Raw genomic sequence first — 16748 nt, 5'->3', positions numbered from 1 at the left:
TTAACATCAGTCAGACCGAATATGATGATGATTTGATTAAATCTCTAAGAGCAGTAAATCACAGCGTAAAACATGGTATTTTCTCCTACCTCTAGGTGGCGCTATGAGTGAAGTTGAATATTGGCATTGAAATGTGTTCAGGCCAAGACTCTTATCAAACATGTGAAGCGTGGGGCAGATTGGACATTGTATGCCTGAGTTAGAGCCACTTCCTGTTTCATGGCGAAAATGCAGAAATTTGTCAGGCCGCCACGGACACACCCTCCAACGAAAAGTCAAGATCTCCGCAATTTAACATCGCAAAGGCCTTTACAAGAGATTGACCAAATATGACGATGATCAGATTAAATCTGTAGTAGGAGTTCGTTAAAGTATGAAGCCTGGAAATGACCAAATTTGCACAAAAATCAAGGCAAAAAATCAAAATGGCGGACTTCCTGTTGGGTTTAGAGCTTCGCTCCAAGAGACTTTTTTGTAGGTCTTGGGGTGATAGATGATCCTACCAAATTTCGTATCTGTACGTTTTTCGTAGCGGGGGGGCTGTTCTCTTGAAATTTTGCAGGTGGCGCTATCGAGCCATTTTTACACGCCCACTTCTGGCGCCTATACCACATGTAAATTTTCGCCACTTCTGACATGTGTGCAAAATTTCATGAGTTTTCGAGCATGTTTCGCCCCTCAAAAATGCGATTCACTTTGGAGAAGAAGAAGAATAAATAATAATAATAATAATAATAATAATAATAATAATAAACCGAGCAAAAACAATAGGGTCCTCGCACCCCGGTGTGCTCGGGCCCTAATAATAATAATAATAATAATAATAATAATAAACCGAGCAAAAACAATAGGGTCCTCGCACCCCGGTGTGCTCGGGCCCTAATTAGGGCAAAGGTTTGTAAGGTTTTTCTACAGAAAATTGTTGGGTATTTTGGGTGTTGGTGTTTTGAGGCCAATGGTTAAAGTCTAAACTTTTGCACAGGGCTCGATAACAGTCTTGAGCTAATACCGTTTGTGGATAAAAGTGAAAAATTTAGCTTGATCAATTCAAAAAGATTTGGTTTGGATGATCAAAGGCCTTGTTATTTTGCGTATCCATATAACTTACTTTCAGTCAATGGGATAGAAATGATGACTCCATTTCCAGTTCCCACCCATAACCTGTTTCCTCCAATCAGCAGAGCAGTAATTCTGACAAAAGAGAAGCCCAACTTTCCTGTACCTGTCAATCACAGAAAAGGCAGCAGATCGTAAAACATTGCTCTCATTGCTGCTAGAGGTTTATAAATAATAGGCAATATATATATATATATATATATATATATACAATATTGCCCATCAAATAAAAATTGATCTTCTAGTGTCAGTTTTCTTTTAGTTGAATACTTATCAGATAGTTGCACAATAAAATATACTATACATACTATTATAAATATATTTACAATTACATCATAAAAATATACCTAATATGTTGCAATACAAAACAATCAAATACAACCAAAAATAGAGATTATAGCAACTACAATAAAAAACATGTTATTCTGTAACTGCATAAAACTATCAGAATGATATAAACCAGGCCTTGGTGTTGATGATGTCACATAAACAAGTGTTACCGAGCATCTTGCTGACATATGGTTCAATATCCACGTCCTGTAGATGCTGGTGTGTGTGTGCATGATACAGGCGAAGGGTTGAATCCAAACGAATTGAAACCCAGACTCCATCACCGATCCACGCCAGCTGCCTCACCTGACTCTCTTTGCGTGGGTGAGCGTCAAATGATTTCTATAGAAAGCAGAAAGAAAAACACAGAGACCAAATGAAAACTTCAGACTCAGAGAAATAAGGGAACAAACATTTTAGGACAGAATCTGAAAGCATTTGAACCAGCAGATGTTTTCTGACGCAGGTAAAAATAGAAGATAAATATATTTGGCACCCGATATATTCAGTAGGTCTTACTTCAATTTGCATACTCTTAGGCTGGATGACATGGATCTTGTTTTTGTTACCACACCAGACTTTATCATGCACCACAGCCATGCATCGGATGGAGTGGTGGGGTCTGCCCAGATCCATTAGATGATAGTTAGATAGGTCCCATTGTCCATCTATGTGGAGATTTCACACAAATGCATCCATTACTGTGATCCTTTTCATTTTATCTAAGTATGTTGACTACAAAACACAGGTGAGATGAAGCAAACCTTCAGCTCTGTGGAAGATTGCAAGAGTGCCATCGGCTAACGCAACCAAAACCCTGCCCTTCACATGCCTACAACACAAATAGAAGAAAATATTGGGAAAACATTATGGTAGCTATTAGTTATTTTTAACCAAATTTCAAACCTTTACACTTACACCAAGCTTAGTACAGAATCTTTAAGTTTGATTGAATGGAGACACTTCTTCCAGTTTGACACCGCCGAGTGAACATAAAGCCTGAGGGAAAAATAGTGTGTTTTACATTGTGAGTAATGTACAAAAAATACACATATTTTATTGTATGTGCTTGTGTATTGCTTTGCGTAAGTGTGTGTGTGTGTTAGAGATAAAGCAATGATAGTGTGATCTGATATTTACCAGCCGTTCTGGGCTCCAAGCCACATGGTGGGAGCTGCGCTCGTTCCTGCACCATCGTCTCCTCCTTCCTCTGAGTCTTTTGGAGCTGATGTTACCCGTTCCTTCTGCACACCCGCCTCACTGATGTTTCAGTATAACAAACATCAGAACAGAACATGCACATCCATAAATCATTTCCTAAGGTTAAGCCAAGTTACGTTCAAGCAAATTTGATCTTGCATAAACAAAATTTCTACAACGCACCCAATCCTTTCATCAATCTGTACAATTTCTATATCTTATTGACACAAAATACATTTGACTCAAGACAAATCCGATCTGTAAGGATTAGAGTAGGAATACATTTTTCACCTGTCCTGTTTTAGATCTAAATTGTAAATCTGATCACTTACAAAAGCTAGGTTTGTCTGGAAATGCTGAATTGATCTTAATATGTAAAACACTGAATGATTTACACAAACAATACAACAACCTACTCTACATATATGTAGAGTAGGTTGTTGTATTGTTTGTGTAAATCATTCAGTATATGTATATTGTATATATATATATATGTATATATATATACAGTCTTGTTCAAAATAATAGCAGTACAATGTGACTAACCAGAATAATCAAGGTTTTTAGTATATTTTTTTTATTGCTACGTGGCAAACAAGTTACCAGTAGGTAGATTTTCAGAAAACAAATGAGACCCAGCATTCATGATATGCACGCTCTTAAGGCTGTGCAATTGGGCAATTAGTTGAAAGGGGTGTGTTCAAAAAAAGTGTGGCATTCAATCACTGAGGTCATCAATTTTGTGAAGAAACAGGTGTGAATCAGGTGGCCCCTATTTAAGGATGAAGCCAACACTTGTTGAACATGCATTTGAAAGCTGAGGAAAATGGGTCGTTCAAGACATTGTTCAGAAGAACAGCGTACTTTGATTAAAAAGTTGATTGGAGAGGGAAAAACCTATAAAGAGGTGCAAAAAATGATAGGCTGTTAAGCTAAAATGATCTCCAATGCCTTAAAATTGAGAGCAAAACCAGAGAGACGTGGAAGAAAATGGAAGACAACCATCAAAATGGATAGAAGAATAACCAGAATGGCAAAGGCTCAGCCAATGATCACCTCCAGGATGATCAAAGACAGTCTGGAGTTACCTGTAAGTACTGTGACAGTTAGAAGACGTCTGTGTGAAGCTAATCTATTTTCAAGAATCCCCCGCAAAGTCCCTCTGTTAAAAAAAGGCATGTGCAGAAGAGGTTACAATTTGCCAAAGAACACATCAACTGGCCTAAAGAGAAATGGAGGAACATTTTGTGGACTGATGAGAGTAAAATTGTTCTTTTTGGGTCCAAGGGCCACAGGCAGTTTGTGAGACGACCCCCAAACTCTGAATTCAAGCCACAGTACACAGTGAAGACAGTGAAGCATGGAGGTGCAAGCATCATGATATGGGCATGTTTCTCCTACTATGGTGTTGGGCCTATTTATCGCATACCAGGGATCATGGATCAGTTTGCATATGTTAAAATACTTGAAGAGGTCATGTTGCCCTATGCTGAAAAGGACATGCCCTTGAAATGGTTGTTTCAACAAGACAATGACCCAAAACACACTAGTAAACGGGCAAAGTCTTGGTTCCAAACCAACAAAATTAATGTTATTGAGTGGCCAGCCCAATCTCCAGACCTTAATCCAATTGAGAACTTGTGGGGTGATATCAAAAATGCTGTTTCTGAAGCAAAACCAAGAAATGTGAATGAATTGTGGAATGTTGTTAAAGAATCATGGAGTGGAATAACAGCTGAGAGGTGCCACAAGTTGGTTGACTCCATGCCACACAGATGTCAAGCAGTTTTAAAAAACTGTGGTCATACAACTAAATATTAGTTTAGTGGTTCACAGGATTGCTAAATCCCAGAAAAAAAAATGTTTGTACAAAATAGTTTTGAGTTTGTACAGTCAAAGGTAGACACTGCTATTTTTTTGAACACACCCCTTTCAACTAATACCCCAATTGCACAGCCTTAAGAGCGTGCATATCATGAATGCTGGGTCTTGTTTGTTTTCTGAGAATCTACTGAACCTACTGGTAACTTGTTTGCCACTTAGCAATAAAAAATAAACTAAAAACCTTGATTATTCTGGTTAGTCACATTGTACTGCTATTATTTTGAACAAGACTGTATATATACAAGTATACTTGGACAGTTTAGGTCAATATAACACCTATGCTATAAGCACTGAACCTTCCCAAAATGACTTGAAAGCAAGTGACTAATCTTATTTCAACCAATAAAAAAAGACAAATTAACACACATAATAAAAAAAATGTAAAAAAGCACATGCTCAAATTTTTTTATATTAAATTATAAATATATATGCATGCCTGAACTTAAAATAGTCATCTACTTTGGAGTAAATTGATAAAAATTGTCTTATTTTACAGAAAAGTTTGTGCTCTACAATTTAAAAACAAAACAAAACTTGATGATGCACTTTTAGAACTGCCGGCGGGTCCGCAGAGAGTAAGGGGTTAAATTTTAAGTTAAACAGTTTACTGTGGTTTTACAGTTTAAGACCCTGTTTATGTGTGAGGTACCTGTGTGTGTTGTCTGTAAAGACATGCTCTGTAAAAGATCTGAGGGTGTTGTCTGTGTTCTCAGTTGTCCCCGCCTCCTCTGACACCTCAATGGCTTCTGTTGCCTCCTCTGCAGACTGTGACACTGCCAAACTTCTACACACAGGAGCTGTAGGAGCTACACACACATGCACAAGGAAATATAAGCTATTGCCAATTTGTTAGGGGTATGCACTATTCACTTATGATACAAGACAAATAAAGAATCAGCTTAAATGGTAAAGCATTATTTCAGCAGTGCAAAAGGATTGGACTCCCGTCTTTTTTTATAAACACACACTTGCATTTTCACAGTTTAGCACTGAATTCAGCATTTATTTTACCTTGGCTTCGGTCCTGCACAGGCGTATCAGTGCGAGAGGAACAGTTGCTGCGTACTACGCTGCAGTTGGTGGCACAGCCCACAATTGTGATCCCTGCCAACATGCCCTCCACTCCACCCTTTTCCTCTGAGGCACCGTCGCCTCCGCCCTGCTGCTCCAGAAATATCTCACCTGCTGGGTAATCGCTCTCACTGGCCGCTACGCACACACACATGCATGGAAATATGCACTTGTAACTGTAACCAAGAATTATGCAATATGTCAACTACGATGACTACAACTCTATGTGTGGGTTGGAGTTTACGCTAAAATGTCATGTGGAGCAAATCTCTTGTACATGGAATTGAAACCCTTGTGATTGTTGAATACTATTTATTGCATTTTTATTTATGTTAAGCCAACAACCGGCACACTAACCTGGAACACTGGAGATGCAAAGCACATGGGCGTTACACACATTAAACTGGTCAACTAGTGAGCAGGGTTGGTTGGCATCGATGATGACCACTTTACTAGCTGAATGAGTGCTGGTCAGGATCCATACACGGCTGCTCATCGAGTCTGTCTCGTGCAGTTCCTTAGGCTTAAAAAGGACATACAAATTTCATGTAAACATATTGTATATTTGTGATGTTTATAACTCACTTTAATTATTTTGTCGCCTTACACAATATGTTTAATGTTAAAGGTTTGCACAGTTGTTGTTTTTTTGATTATGACTTAAAGGGACTCATCCAAAAATGAAAATTCTGTCATCAGCTTGTGGAAACCATTAAACAAAAGCTATGGAAGTATTGTGATAAATGATGATGAAGATATGCTGATACATATGGTAGTATGTGCACAAAATTGACGGTTCCCGTTAAATTCCATAGTATATGTTTATCCTACTATGGAAGTCAATAGATTGTCACCAGCTGTGTCCTTATCAACATTTATCAAAATTTCTTCTTTTGTGTTCATCAGAAAAAAAGAAATTTGTAAAGGCCTAGAACTAAATGGGGAGTAAATTAACCCTCATAAGCCCCTATTTTCCTGTATACGTTAGAGTTCCTTGGGGGTGAAAATGACCCCAGAGATTAAAAGAGTGATTACAAAAAATATATACATTTTTTATGATACAAATAATATATCATTATTTTTGTTTACTTCCCATCTATACATTAATGCTGTGTTTTGGGAGATATGAAGTATTTTTGTAAAATATCAAATTTGTATGAAAATTTCACATGAATTATGATATTAATTTGATTTAAATTGTTTTTGGATATTGATCTAGATGTAATGTGTTGAATTCGGCCATTTGGTGTTTAGAAAAAAACATAAAAGAATTACAGAAATAAATCATTTCAACCAGCAGATGCCCATAGAGACCCATTCATTTTACTGGATGTGGCCAACTGCTCAACATCAGCAGTACTTTAGTGAAATGTTTTGTGAATTTATGTTAATATAAACATTAGAAAGGACATCATTTTTTTACACCTCTTTAGAACGACCGAATCAAGCCCTGTTTTTTTTTATATGAATCTTGACAGATAATCTGGAAAAATTACAAAATCTTATTCCACTGAGATGAAGGGACCATGTTTTTAAACTAAAGAAAAGTGGCTTGGGTTCACAACGGCTGTGAACAGGAAGGACTGGCGTATCATATGCATGCAAAATTGAAATCTGGCGTATATATTACGCAATTTTTACACTTGCATGCTATTTATATGCATTTTATGAGAATGGGCTGATAATTCATAATATAAAGAAATTCCGTAAAAATATATCCTCAATATCTTCAATATTGACAGAGTTTGAAATATTAAAATTGAAATCAATGTGAAAACAATTGTTGTACATGAATCTTTGATGCTCCTATTCTTAAAATTAGATAATGAGACTTCAGCCTGGATTTTACAGAACTGGTCTCATATATTGTAAACCAGTGGTTCTCAACCTTTTTCACTTCAAGGCTCCCCTATCGCCCAAAACAATATTATATAGTATCCCCCCTCACTTTATGTTTTAGGGCTTGACATAACTATACAGATGTATATTTATTAAAAAAATAAAAAACTATAAGAAATATATAGATTTTTGATTGTTTTATCTTATTTTAATGCTTATTCTGAATAATATTAAGTCATCTTAAGGCCCCTTGGAAATCTGTTAGGCCCCCTGGTTGAGAAACACTGATGTATTTTGTATACAATATCTATACCATATTTATTTTCTATGTACATTTTAAACATTGGTTTACAATTAAATAACTTCTCCCTCACTGTTTTATTATTTTAGATGCTGACCTTCTTTTTCTCTGGTGAGCTATGCTCGCTCTTGTCTCCGACTTCAGCTTCACCGGTTAGCGGATCTGAGCCATTGGTCGTCTTTACGTCTGCAGCCTCCTGGTTGGACGTCTTCCACCCAGTCAGATCCACACCGGCTGCACACCACAGCTGAGCGACAGAACAAACGTTTGAGTCCAAAACTTCAATAAGAAACCACTAAATAAGTTCTTATCTCTGTGTGTGCATCCTGTACCTTCCTGTTAGGATCTTTCTCCACCAGAGGGCGGCAGTATACTGGAACAGGAACATTTTTCATACGATTATCTTCTTTCTCATTGGTCTGCAAGGGCACAGGAAGGCAGTGATGTTCAGAATGCCACTGCTATTAAAATAACTGTCAAACAATACAGGCAGAAAAATGCTAAATTCACCCAACATGCCCTTGTTTAGACCGCTTTGATCCAGAGCAGACAGATAGAGAGAAAAAAGATCAATAGAAAAGCAAACCAAAGCAGTAGACTAAAGTCTGTTAGAGGGTTGCAAGGCAGACGCATGCGCAATGATAGAAGTTACACTGTATTGTCAGCAAATGCCCTGGGCAGAAAGAAGTGTTGGTTGAGATTTGGATATGGGACAGATAAGTTTGTCCAAATTTCTGCAGGTTGTCCATATCTCAAAGTAACATCTACGATGATAATTTAAATTAATTTGCTTTGATCTAAGAGAGTATACAATGTATATACTCTTATTTACTTACAACCATTACAGGGTACATTTATAAAAGTAGTACCATATCAGTACAGTACCATGGTACTAAGTGACTGTTTCTGATTATAATACTATGTTACTTTAATATGTACTATTGCACTGAATTATTACCATATTTGTGACCCTGTCTGTGAATAATCAGGTAAAGTCATTTCTTGTGTTTTACTGTTTTTACATTAAATTATAATGTAAAGAAGATTCTGTGAAAGGGTCAATGACTTGACGTTAATTACTTTGTGGACCAAGTCTAAAATTTCTGATTTTATTTTATTTTGAAAGAATTTTTGGGGGATAATTGCAAAAATGTAAATGTGGTCTAACCGGTCTGTGTCAATTGGTGTAACTAGTATTTTTAAATGAAAATATAAATATATAAATAAAAATGTGGAATAAAATATAATCATCTAGTTTAGTGTAATATGATTTTTTTTACATACATTTTTACATCATTTGTCAAAAACTATTTAGAAAACAGCTGTTTTCAGCATATGTCAGGACAAATATTACTTTCAAATTTACATTTAGAAATAACTAATAAAATAATATTTTAAATTTTTTTATTTTTTTTATGATTACACTTACATGCCATTAAGGTGGATAAAATATTTAATATTTATTTTTCGGTGGCGCAATTGCCGGTTACACATTTTCAGGTCCATTCAGTTTTAACTTTCATAAAATTGGTGCCAATGTAATTTTTCACTGCATAAAATTAACATAAATACACTATGTGCATTGAAATAAACCTAATGCGTGCTTTTAAAACAAGTTTTTTTTTTTAAGTTTTTTGAATTTCTCATCTTGTCACTGACCCGAAAATATAACCTTGATATCTTTTATATGGACTAAAGAGGGTAATGTCAAAAATTTTAATCACTGTAAAGACAATGATTAAAATCAAACTAAATTCTCCTAATCTAAAAATTAGATTATGAGGCTGATTTTCACAGCGTCACATCATGTACCATGGCATCTACATGGCATCTTAAAAAATAGTACATATAATACATTTATAGTGTATTCTGACTCCTATTTAGTTATAGTGTAAACTGGGGTTTACATATCAGATTCACATTTACTCCATGAGAAACGGATATATAAACATCTAAATTAAGATGTTTCAGCCAGGTACCTAGTGCGCTGAACATTGATTTTATAGTGTTAGCAACATTTAGTAAGCAGGAATGCTATAGTATTACTCTGCGCTGGTTAATATTCAGTGCTGGCTAGGTGCATATACTGTATGTAACATAGCAAAAACTTTTATTGTTGTCTCTGCATTACGATTTGCTGACTGAGTCGACGATAAGTTAGGGCTGGGTTTTAAAGGGGCAGGATGGGAGAGGTGCATGCTGGCCCTCTGCCGCTGAGACTTGCCTGTGTCCTCTTCGCTGTGGCATCTTGGCCGCTGTCCGCCTGGGAGCCATTCTGTGGGAGATCACAGTTAGAGCCACGGTGACACCGTCACCACGGCAACCCTGACAAACATACCTATGGCAACCCTAATACTGTTGCCATTCCAGAAACCAGCACGACATAAAGCTAAACATTCCTACATTTAGCGTAACCTCTGACAATGCAACAACACAAGTACAGGTGTAGTTTATTTGCTTGGCAACAGGTGTGAGCTTTTCCTTTTTTTCACTGACACACTTTTTGACTTATGATCAAAGGATCAAAAGCAACACTTGTGAAATATTTCTTATTTTAAACAAATATATTAAAGGACCAGTGTGTAGATTTTTATCTAGTGGTAAAACTGTGAATTGCAACCAATGGCTAAGTCTACAGCTCACCCCTCTCTTTTCGAAATGCATAGTGAAGCTATGGTAGCTGTCACAGGACAAACACATCATCGCCTGAGACAACATAGTGACAAAACTTAACTCTATAGAGCAGTTTGTCCGTTTAGGGCTGCTGTAAAAACATGCCGGCGCAAAATAGCTCATTCTATGGTAATAAAAACAATACAGCTCATTTTGTAAGGTGTTTACACACCACTGATAATATAGTTATGTATTGCATTTCTGTCAAGATATCCTTCTAAAAGGTGCACATTTAAATAAATAATATTCAAATGCCATCATGTTCCTGAGCTTCGAAGCTAGCAATGTGCCGCCATATTTGAATTTACTGTGCTGATCTGTATGTTTACAATAACACATGTCTTGACCACTAATTAAGCCCAAAATGTCCGCTTTCTCTTACAAACGTATCTTTTCACTTCAGATGACATATTTTAACCAACTAGAGTCATTTAGATTACTTTAATGATGGATGCATATAGTGCTTAATATATAAATTGTGACAAAGTACCAAATTAATCCAAAAGAAACATTTTAAACAGATGTATGCTGGATTCTTAAATTTGTAATGTATCTGTTTGTAACATGACCTCATCACACTGCATGTTTAATTGAACAACTGGTGTCTGGTTTTAGAGTAACAACAGTAATTCTGCATTTTTAATCCAGTTTTAACCTAACATTTAAGTCTTATTTAGTCAGGATTACTTCTGGTTCATTCACCTCACTGGAAATGGCAGCTCAAGTTGATGACATCGCCTTTTGCGACACCACAGTTGTACACACTGCAGTGATGATACAAGTATACTGTTATTATGCTATTCCAGTATAACCTCAGTCTGTTGATGCACTGCTGACAGGGTCAACATAGATCCAGATACCTGTTTGAATCGGGGTGGGACGCTCCAGCCGCAGGTCTGCATGGGACCGTCTTTCCGGCGCATGTGCTCACGCACTTGCCGGTATTGCTCTCGACGCTGCTCTCTGCGGGTACAGAGCGCCGAATCGCTGAGGAGAGACGCAACACCGTTACTGGGAAGTCTATAGGATGAAGCAAAAGAGAGAGGAAGCTTGAGCGAAAGAGCGAGAGAGTCAGCAAGCCAGCCAGCCCACCGAGGCCAAAAAGAATCACAGCAGACATAAAAGACAGACGCACAGCGAGATGTTAAACGGTAAGTGTTATACTGCTGCACACATAACATAGAGACACACTGGCAAAAAAGCACAAGGCCTGTGTAATGAAGCTCCAGTAGGCTGAGGATCCATTTGCAAACTTTATTTCACTCGTTGTCGTACAGGCAGGGTCAAACACCAGCAAACACATATATGGAGGGTAAGGCAATCTCGTAGTGAGTAAACAGGCAGATGTCAAGGCAGGCAGCGGGCAAAGAATAGTCAAAACACAAGCAGAGGTCGGGGCAGGCGGCAGACAATCAGAATAGTCAATAAACACTCCAAAGTAGGCACGGGGTAATCAGACAGAATAATAACGCTTAGAAATGATGCCAGAGCAAATCAAGACTTCGCAAAGAGAGCCCATTGCTAAGAGTCTTAAATAGGCAGAGTGATGGGAATCAGGTGCAGGCGAAATCAGTTCAGGTATGTGGGCTCATGGGAAACGTAGTCTGAATAACACTAATACCCAGGGGCTGGCTCCCTCTAGTGGTGATCGAGGAGCGAAGCAGGAGCTTCACTCGTAACAGAACCCCCCCCCTGCGAGCGGCTCCCGAAGCGAGGAGGCGGATGACGCCGGGGTCTACCACGAGGTCGAGGGGCCGGCTTCCCAGGATTGTCTCGGTGAAATTGTGTGATGAGTGATGGGTCAAGGATATCTCTGACCTCCACCCAAGATCGTTCCTCGGGACCGTACCCTTCCCAATCGACCAGATATTGTAATTTATTACCCCGACGTCTGGAATCGAGGAGGTCGTGGACCAGATAAGCCTCCTCACCATCTATGCGCAGGGGCTGGGGATCCTGCCCAGTGGTCGTGTCCTCCTGCTCCTCCCTCGGACCACCAGCGGGTTTCAGCAGAGAAACATGAAATGTAGGAGAGATGCGATAAGTGGGAGGCAAATTTAAACGAAATGATACAGGAGTTATTTGTTTAGAGATTTTGAAAGGACCCACATACCTGGGACTGAGTTTCTTGCAGGGTAGTTTGAGACGCAGGTCTCTGGTGGATAGCCAGACCCACTGTCCGGGTCTGTACTCGGGATTGGCTCTGCGGTGGCGATCGGCCTGAACCTTTTGTCTCCTGACGGCTCGTTGGAGATGGTGATGAGCTTGTTCCCAGGTCTCTTCGCTTCTTTGAAACCAGTCGTTAATGGCGGGTAGATTAGAGTGTTCATCAGACCAAGAAAAGAAGGGAGGTTGAAATCCTAAGATACACTTGAAGGGAGTTAACCCCGTAGAGGATTTGGTTAGTGAGTTCTGTGCATATTCGGCCCACATTAAATATCTGCTCCAGTCCTGTTGGTTCTGGTTGCAATACGAGCGGAGAAAGCGAGTAAGTTCCTGGTTCATCCTTTCAGTTTGTCCATTGGATTGTGGGTGATATCCTGATGTGAGACTGATATTGACATTTAACTGTTTAAAAAAGGCAGACCATACCTTAGAGGTAAACTGTGGCCCTCGGTCGGATACAATGTCTTCGGGAAGTCCATAAAATCGAAAGACCCAGTTGCACAAGGTTTCAGCTGTTTGAAAAGCCGTGGGGAGTTTGGGTAGGGGAATGAGCCGACAGGCTTTAGAAAATCTGTCCACTACTGTCAGAATGACTGTGTGATTGTTGGACTTGGGGAGATCAGTGACAAAATCTATCGCTATGTGCGACCAGGGGCGTTGTGGAATGAGGAGAGGTTGTAGTAGTCCGGCAGGTCGCTGATGGGAGGATTTGGATGTATTACAGGTGTAGCAGTTATTGACGAAAGCAATGGTGTCCTTAGACATGGATGACCACCAAAATTTCTCCTGTAGTATATTAAGGGTGCCTGTAATACCTGGGTGACCTGTGCTGGGTGATGAGTGAATCAGTCTGATGAGCTTCTCACGGATAGGTTCGCTTACGAAGGTTTTGTTGAGGGGACATTGAGCTGGTGGTGGAGATTGAGCATTAGCCTGGTTGATCTCTGTCATGATATCCCACTGGATGGGGGAAAGAATGAGGGTCTCAGAGATGATGTTTCTGGGAGGGTTGGGTGGGTCGGAGTCCTCATAGCAGCGAGACAAAGCGTCAGCCTTAGTGTTCTTTGATCCCGGTATATACGTGACTGAAAAGTTGAAGCGGGTAAAAAACATCGACCATCTTGCCTGTCGGGGGTTCATTCTCTTAGCGATCCGAAGATATTCCAGGTTTTTGTGATCAGTGAGAACTGTAAAAGGATTCTGAGCCCCTTCTAACCAGTGCCTCCATTCTTCGAAAGCGGCCTTCATGCCCAGTAATTCACGGTCGCCCACATCATAGTTGCGTTCTGCAGCTGAGAGTTTGCGTGAGAAGAAAGCACAAGGGTGCATTTTGGCAGGTGATCCGTGACGTTGTGAAAGAATGGCACCAATACCGATGTTGGAAGCATCTATTTCGACAATGAAAGGTAGGTTTGGATTGGGATGATGAAGGATTGGTGCAGATGTGAATCTTTTCTTTAATTCCTGAAAGGCATCTAGAGCTTGAGGAGACCAAGAGAGGCGGGACGTTGAGCGTTTGGTCATGGCGGTGAGAGGGGCTGCTACAGTACTGAAATTACGGATGAAGCGTCTGTAGAAGTTAGCAAATCCCAGGAAGCGTTGTATTTCCTTAAGGGTTTGCGGTCTGGGCCAATCGAGTACAGCTTTGACTTTAGATTCATCCATTGCAACTCCATCCGATGATATGATGTATCCTAAATATGATGTTGACGTCTGATGAAACTCACACTTCTCCGCTTTGGCATACAGTTGGTATTGAATGAGACGCTTTAATACTGTTCTTACATGTTGGATGTGTTCTTCAAGGTTACTGGAGTATACTAAAATATCGTCGATGTAGGTAATGACCCACCGGTCCAACATGTCTCGAAACACATCATTGATGAAAGACTGGAAGACAGAGGGACTGACAGAAAGGCCGAAGGGCATCACTAAGTATTCGTAGTGACCAGATTTAGTAGAAAAGGCTGTTTTCCACTCGTCTCCTTCCTTGATACGAATAAGGTTGTAAGCACATCGCAAGTCAAGCTTGGTGAAGAATTTTGCCGTACGTAATTGCTCTAGGGCTGCTGGAACTAGTGGTAGTGGGTACCTGAATTTTACCGAGATATCATTGAGAGCTCGGTAGTCGATGCATGGTCGAAGAGTGCCATCCTTCTTCTTCACAAAGAAAAAACTAGATGACGCAGGAGAGACGGAGTGACGGATGAATCCCTTAGCTAGTTCCTCCTCAATGTATTTGTTCATGGCCTCGGTTTCAGGTTGAGAGAGAGGGAAAATTCGCCCCCTAGGTGGTATGGTGCCTGGTAACAGCTCGATACTACAGTCGTTTGGGCGATGTGGTGGTAATTGAGACGCGCCCTCTTTGCTAAAGGCTCTACTGAGGTCAGCATATTCTGGAGGTAGTTTACATGTTGCAAAATCCTCAGATGTAATGATAGTGTTAAGGGAAGTAACAGGATGAATGGATGACAGGCAGGTTGAGAGACATTTATCGCTCCACTTAACTATTTGGTGTTCCCTCCATGAAATGTGGGGGTTGTGTTCCTCCAGCCATGGCAGTCCTAGAATTACTGAATAATGTTGAGAGGGGATGATGTAAAAGGTGATGTGTTCGTGATGCAGAGATCCAACTTGTAAGTGAATTTTGCCGGTACAGTACTCAATATTCCCCTCTCCAATGGGTTTTCCGTCTATCGTCTCGACTGTTAAATGAGATGGACAAGATGTTAATTGTAGATTATGACAGTGAGCAAAACTTTGGGACATGAAATTTCCTGCAGCTCCAGAGTCAATTAAAGCAGAGGTAGAGATACATCCTTCATCAGTGACTATTTGAACTGGGACTTCTATGTTACGTTGAGAGGAATGAATTAAAGCACTCACCATGGTGGTTTTGCGAGGAGGAGGTCTGGTGGGACAGGTAGCCAGAACGTGTCCAGGTTTACCACAGTACAGGCACAGATTATTCTTAATCCTTCGATCTCTCTCCTCCTGAGTGAGATGAGTATAACCCAGCTGCATGGGTTCGGAGGGAGTCGGGAAGAAACTGGGCTGAGTGTAATGACGACGGGACCGGATTAGGTTATCTATCTGGATAGATAAGTCAATAAATGCTGCTAAATCTCTCCCCTCATCACGGCAGGCCAATTCCGCTTGCAATTCGTGGTTTAATCCGCGTCGATACATCAGTTTTAAAGGGCCTTCGGGCCACCCAGTCTGAGCAGCGAGTGTGCGAAACTCCAAAGCATAATCCGCAGCTATGCGATCACCCTGACTAATGGTAATGAGACGCTCACCTGCATTCTCTCCTCCGGCAGTATGTTCAAACACCTCTCGAAATTTAGCCAAGAAAACCTCAAAGGTAGGGAAAATCGAGCCGTCGTCCTTCCAAACGGCAGTAGCCCAGTCCAACGCTTTATCAGTGAGTAAATTGCACACAAATGCGATTCGGCTTGCATGCGTGGGGTATAAACCCGGTTGTTGCGAGACAAACAGAGAGCATTGTAATAAGAAGCCCTTACATTTGGCTGGATCACCGTTGAACTTCTCAGGAAAGGCTAATCGAGGGTTCACAGTAGCCGATGCTGAATGAGCACTTCCGCTCGATGAAGCATTCGTCGCTGCGGACGGAGAGATCTGTAACCTTTGTAAAGTCCTAACCAACTCCTCGGTTACGGTGCTAAGGTGTCCGAGTTGTTGTTGTTGTGCTGCTAGCTGGTGAGCTTGAACCGACAACTCCGTAGTGATTTGAGAGACGGTCGCTGGATCGCTTTGCGGCGAAGTCTTCTGTAATGAAGCTCCAGTAGGCTGAGGATCCATTTGCAAACTTTATTTCACTCGTTGTCGTACAGGCAGGGTCAAACACCAGCAAACACATATATGGAGGGTAAGGCAATCTCGTAGTGAGTAAACAGGCAGATGTCAAGGCAGGCAGCGGGCAAAGAATAGTCAAAACACAAGCAGAGGTCGGGGCAGGCGGCAGACAATCAGAATAGTCAATAAACACTCCAAAGTAGGCACGGGGTAATCAGACAGAATAATAACGCTTAGAAATGATGCCAGAGCAAATCAAGACTTCGCAAAGAGAGCCCATTGCTAAGAGTCTTAAATAGGCAGAGTGATGGGAATCAGGTGCAGGCGAAATCAGTTCAGGTATGTGGGCTCA

The 16748-nt window shown here is 40.2% G+C and overlaps 1 protein-coding gene across 18 annotated transcripts in view; it reads right to left on the bottom strand.

Annotated features, from left to right (window-relative positions):
• The window catches only part of mapk8ip3 (mitogen-activated protein kinase 8 interacting protein 3), a 38499-nt gene that overhangs the window by 5386 nt on the left and 16365 nt on the right, over positions 1 to 16748 (bottom strand). For 11 of the 18 annotated variants that reach the window (XM_065280218.2, XM_065280253.2, XM_065280229.2 and 8 more), the window contains 13 exons: positions 11275 to 11434; positions 9966 to 10016; positions 8074 to 8160; positions 7839 to 7988; positions 5959 to 6124; positions 5542 to 5739; positions 5180 to 5336; positions 2587 to 2706; positions 2365 to 2445; positions 2211 to 2278; positions 1966 to 2114; positions 1617 to 1788; positions 1109 to 1222 (listed from right to left, as the gene is read on the bottom strand). In XM_065280218.2, coding sequence (XP_065136290.1) covers positions 1109 to 1222; positions 1617 to 1788; positions 1966 to 2114; positions 2211 to 2278; positions 2365 to 2445; positions 2587 to 2706; positions 5180 to 5336; positions 5542 to 5739; positions 5959 to 6124; positions 7839 to 7988; positions 8074 to 8160; positions 9966 to 10016; positions 11275 to 11434 — 1673 coding nt within the window. The remainder of the gene's footprint in view (positions 1 to 1108; positions 1223 to 1616; positions 1789 to 1965; positions 2115 to 2210; positions 2279 to 2364; positions 2446 to 2586; positions 2707 to 5179; positions 5337 to 5541; positions 5740 to 5958; positions 6125 to 7838; positions 7989 to 8073; positions 8161 to 9965; positions 10017 to 11274; positions 11435 to 16748) is intronic. The other 7 variants (XM_065280245.2, XM_065280319.2, XM_065280309.2 and 4 more) reach the window with 2 other exon arrangements.

The sequence above is a fragment of the Paramisgurnus dabryanus genome, chromosome 3 (assembly GCF_030506205.2).
Source record: "Paramisgurnus dabryanus chromosome 3, PD_genome_1.1, whole genome shotgun sequence".
NCBI classification, from domain to species: domain Eukaryota; kingdom Metazoa; phylum Chordata; class Actinopteri; order Cypriniformes; family Cobitidae; genus Paramisgurnus; species Paramisgurnus dabryanus.
This window is presented reverse-complemented; position numbering and strand designations above follow the sequence as displayed.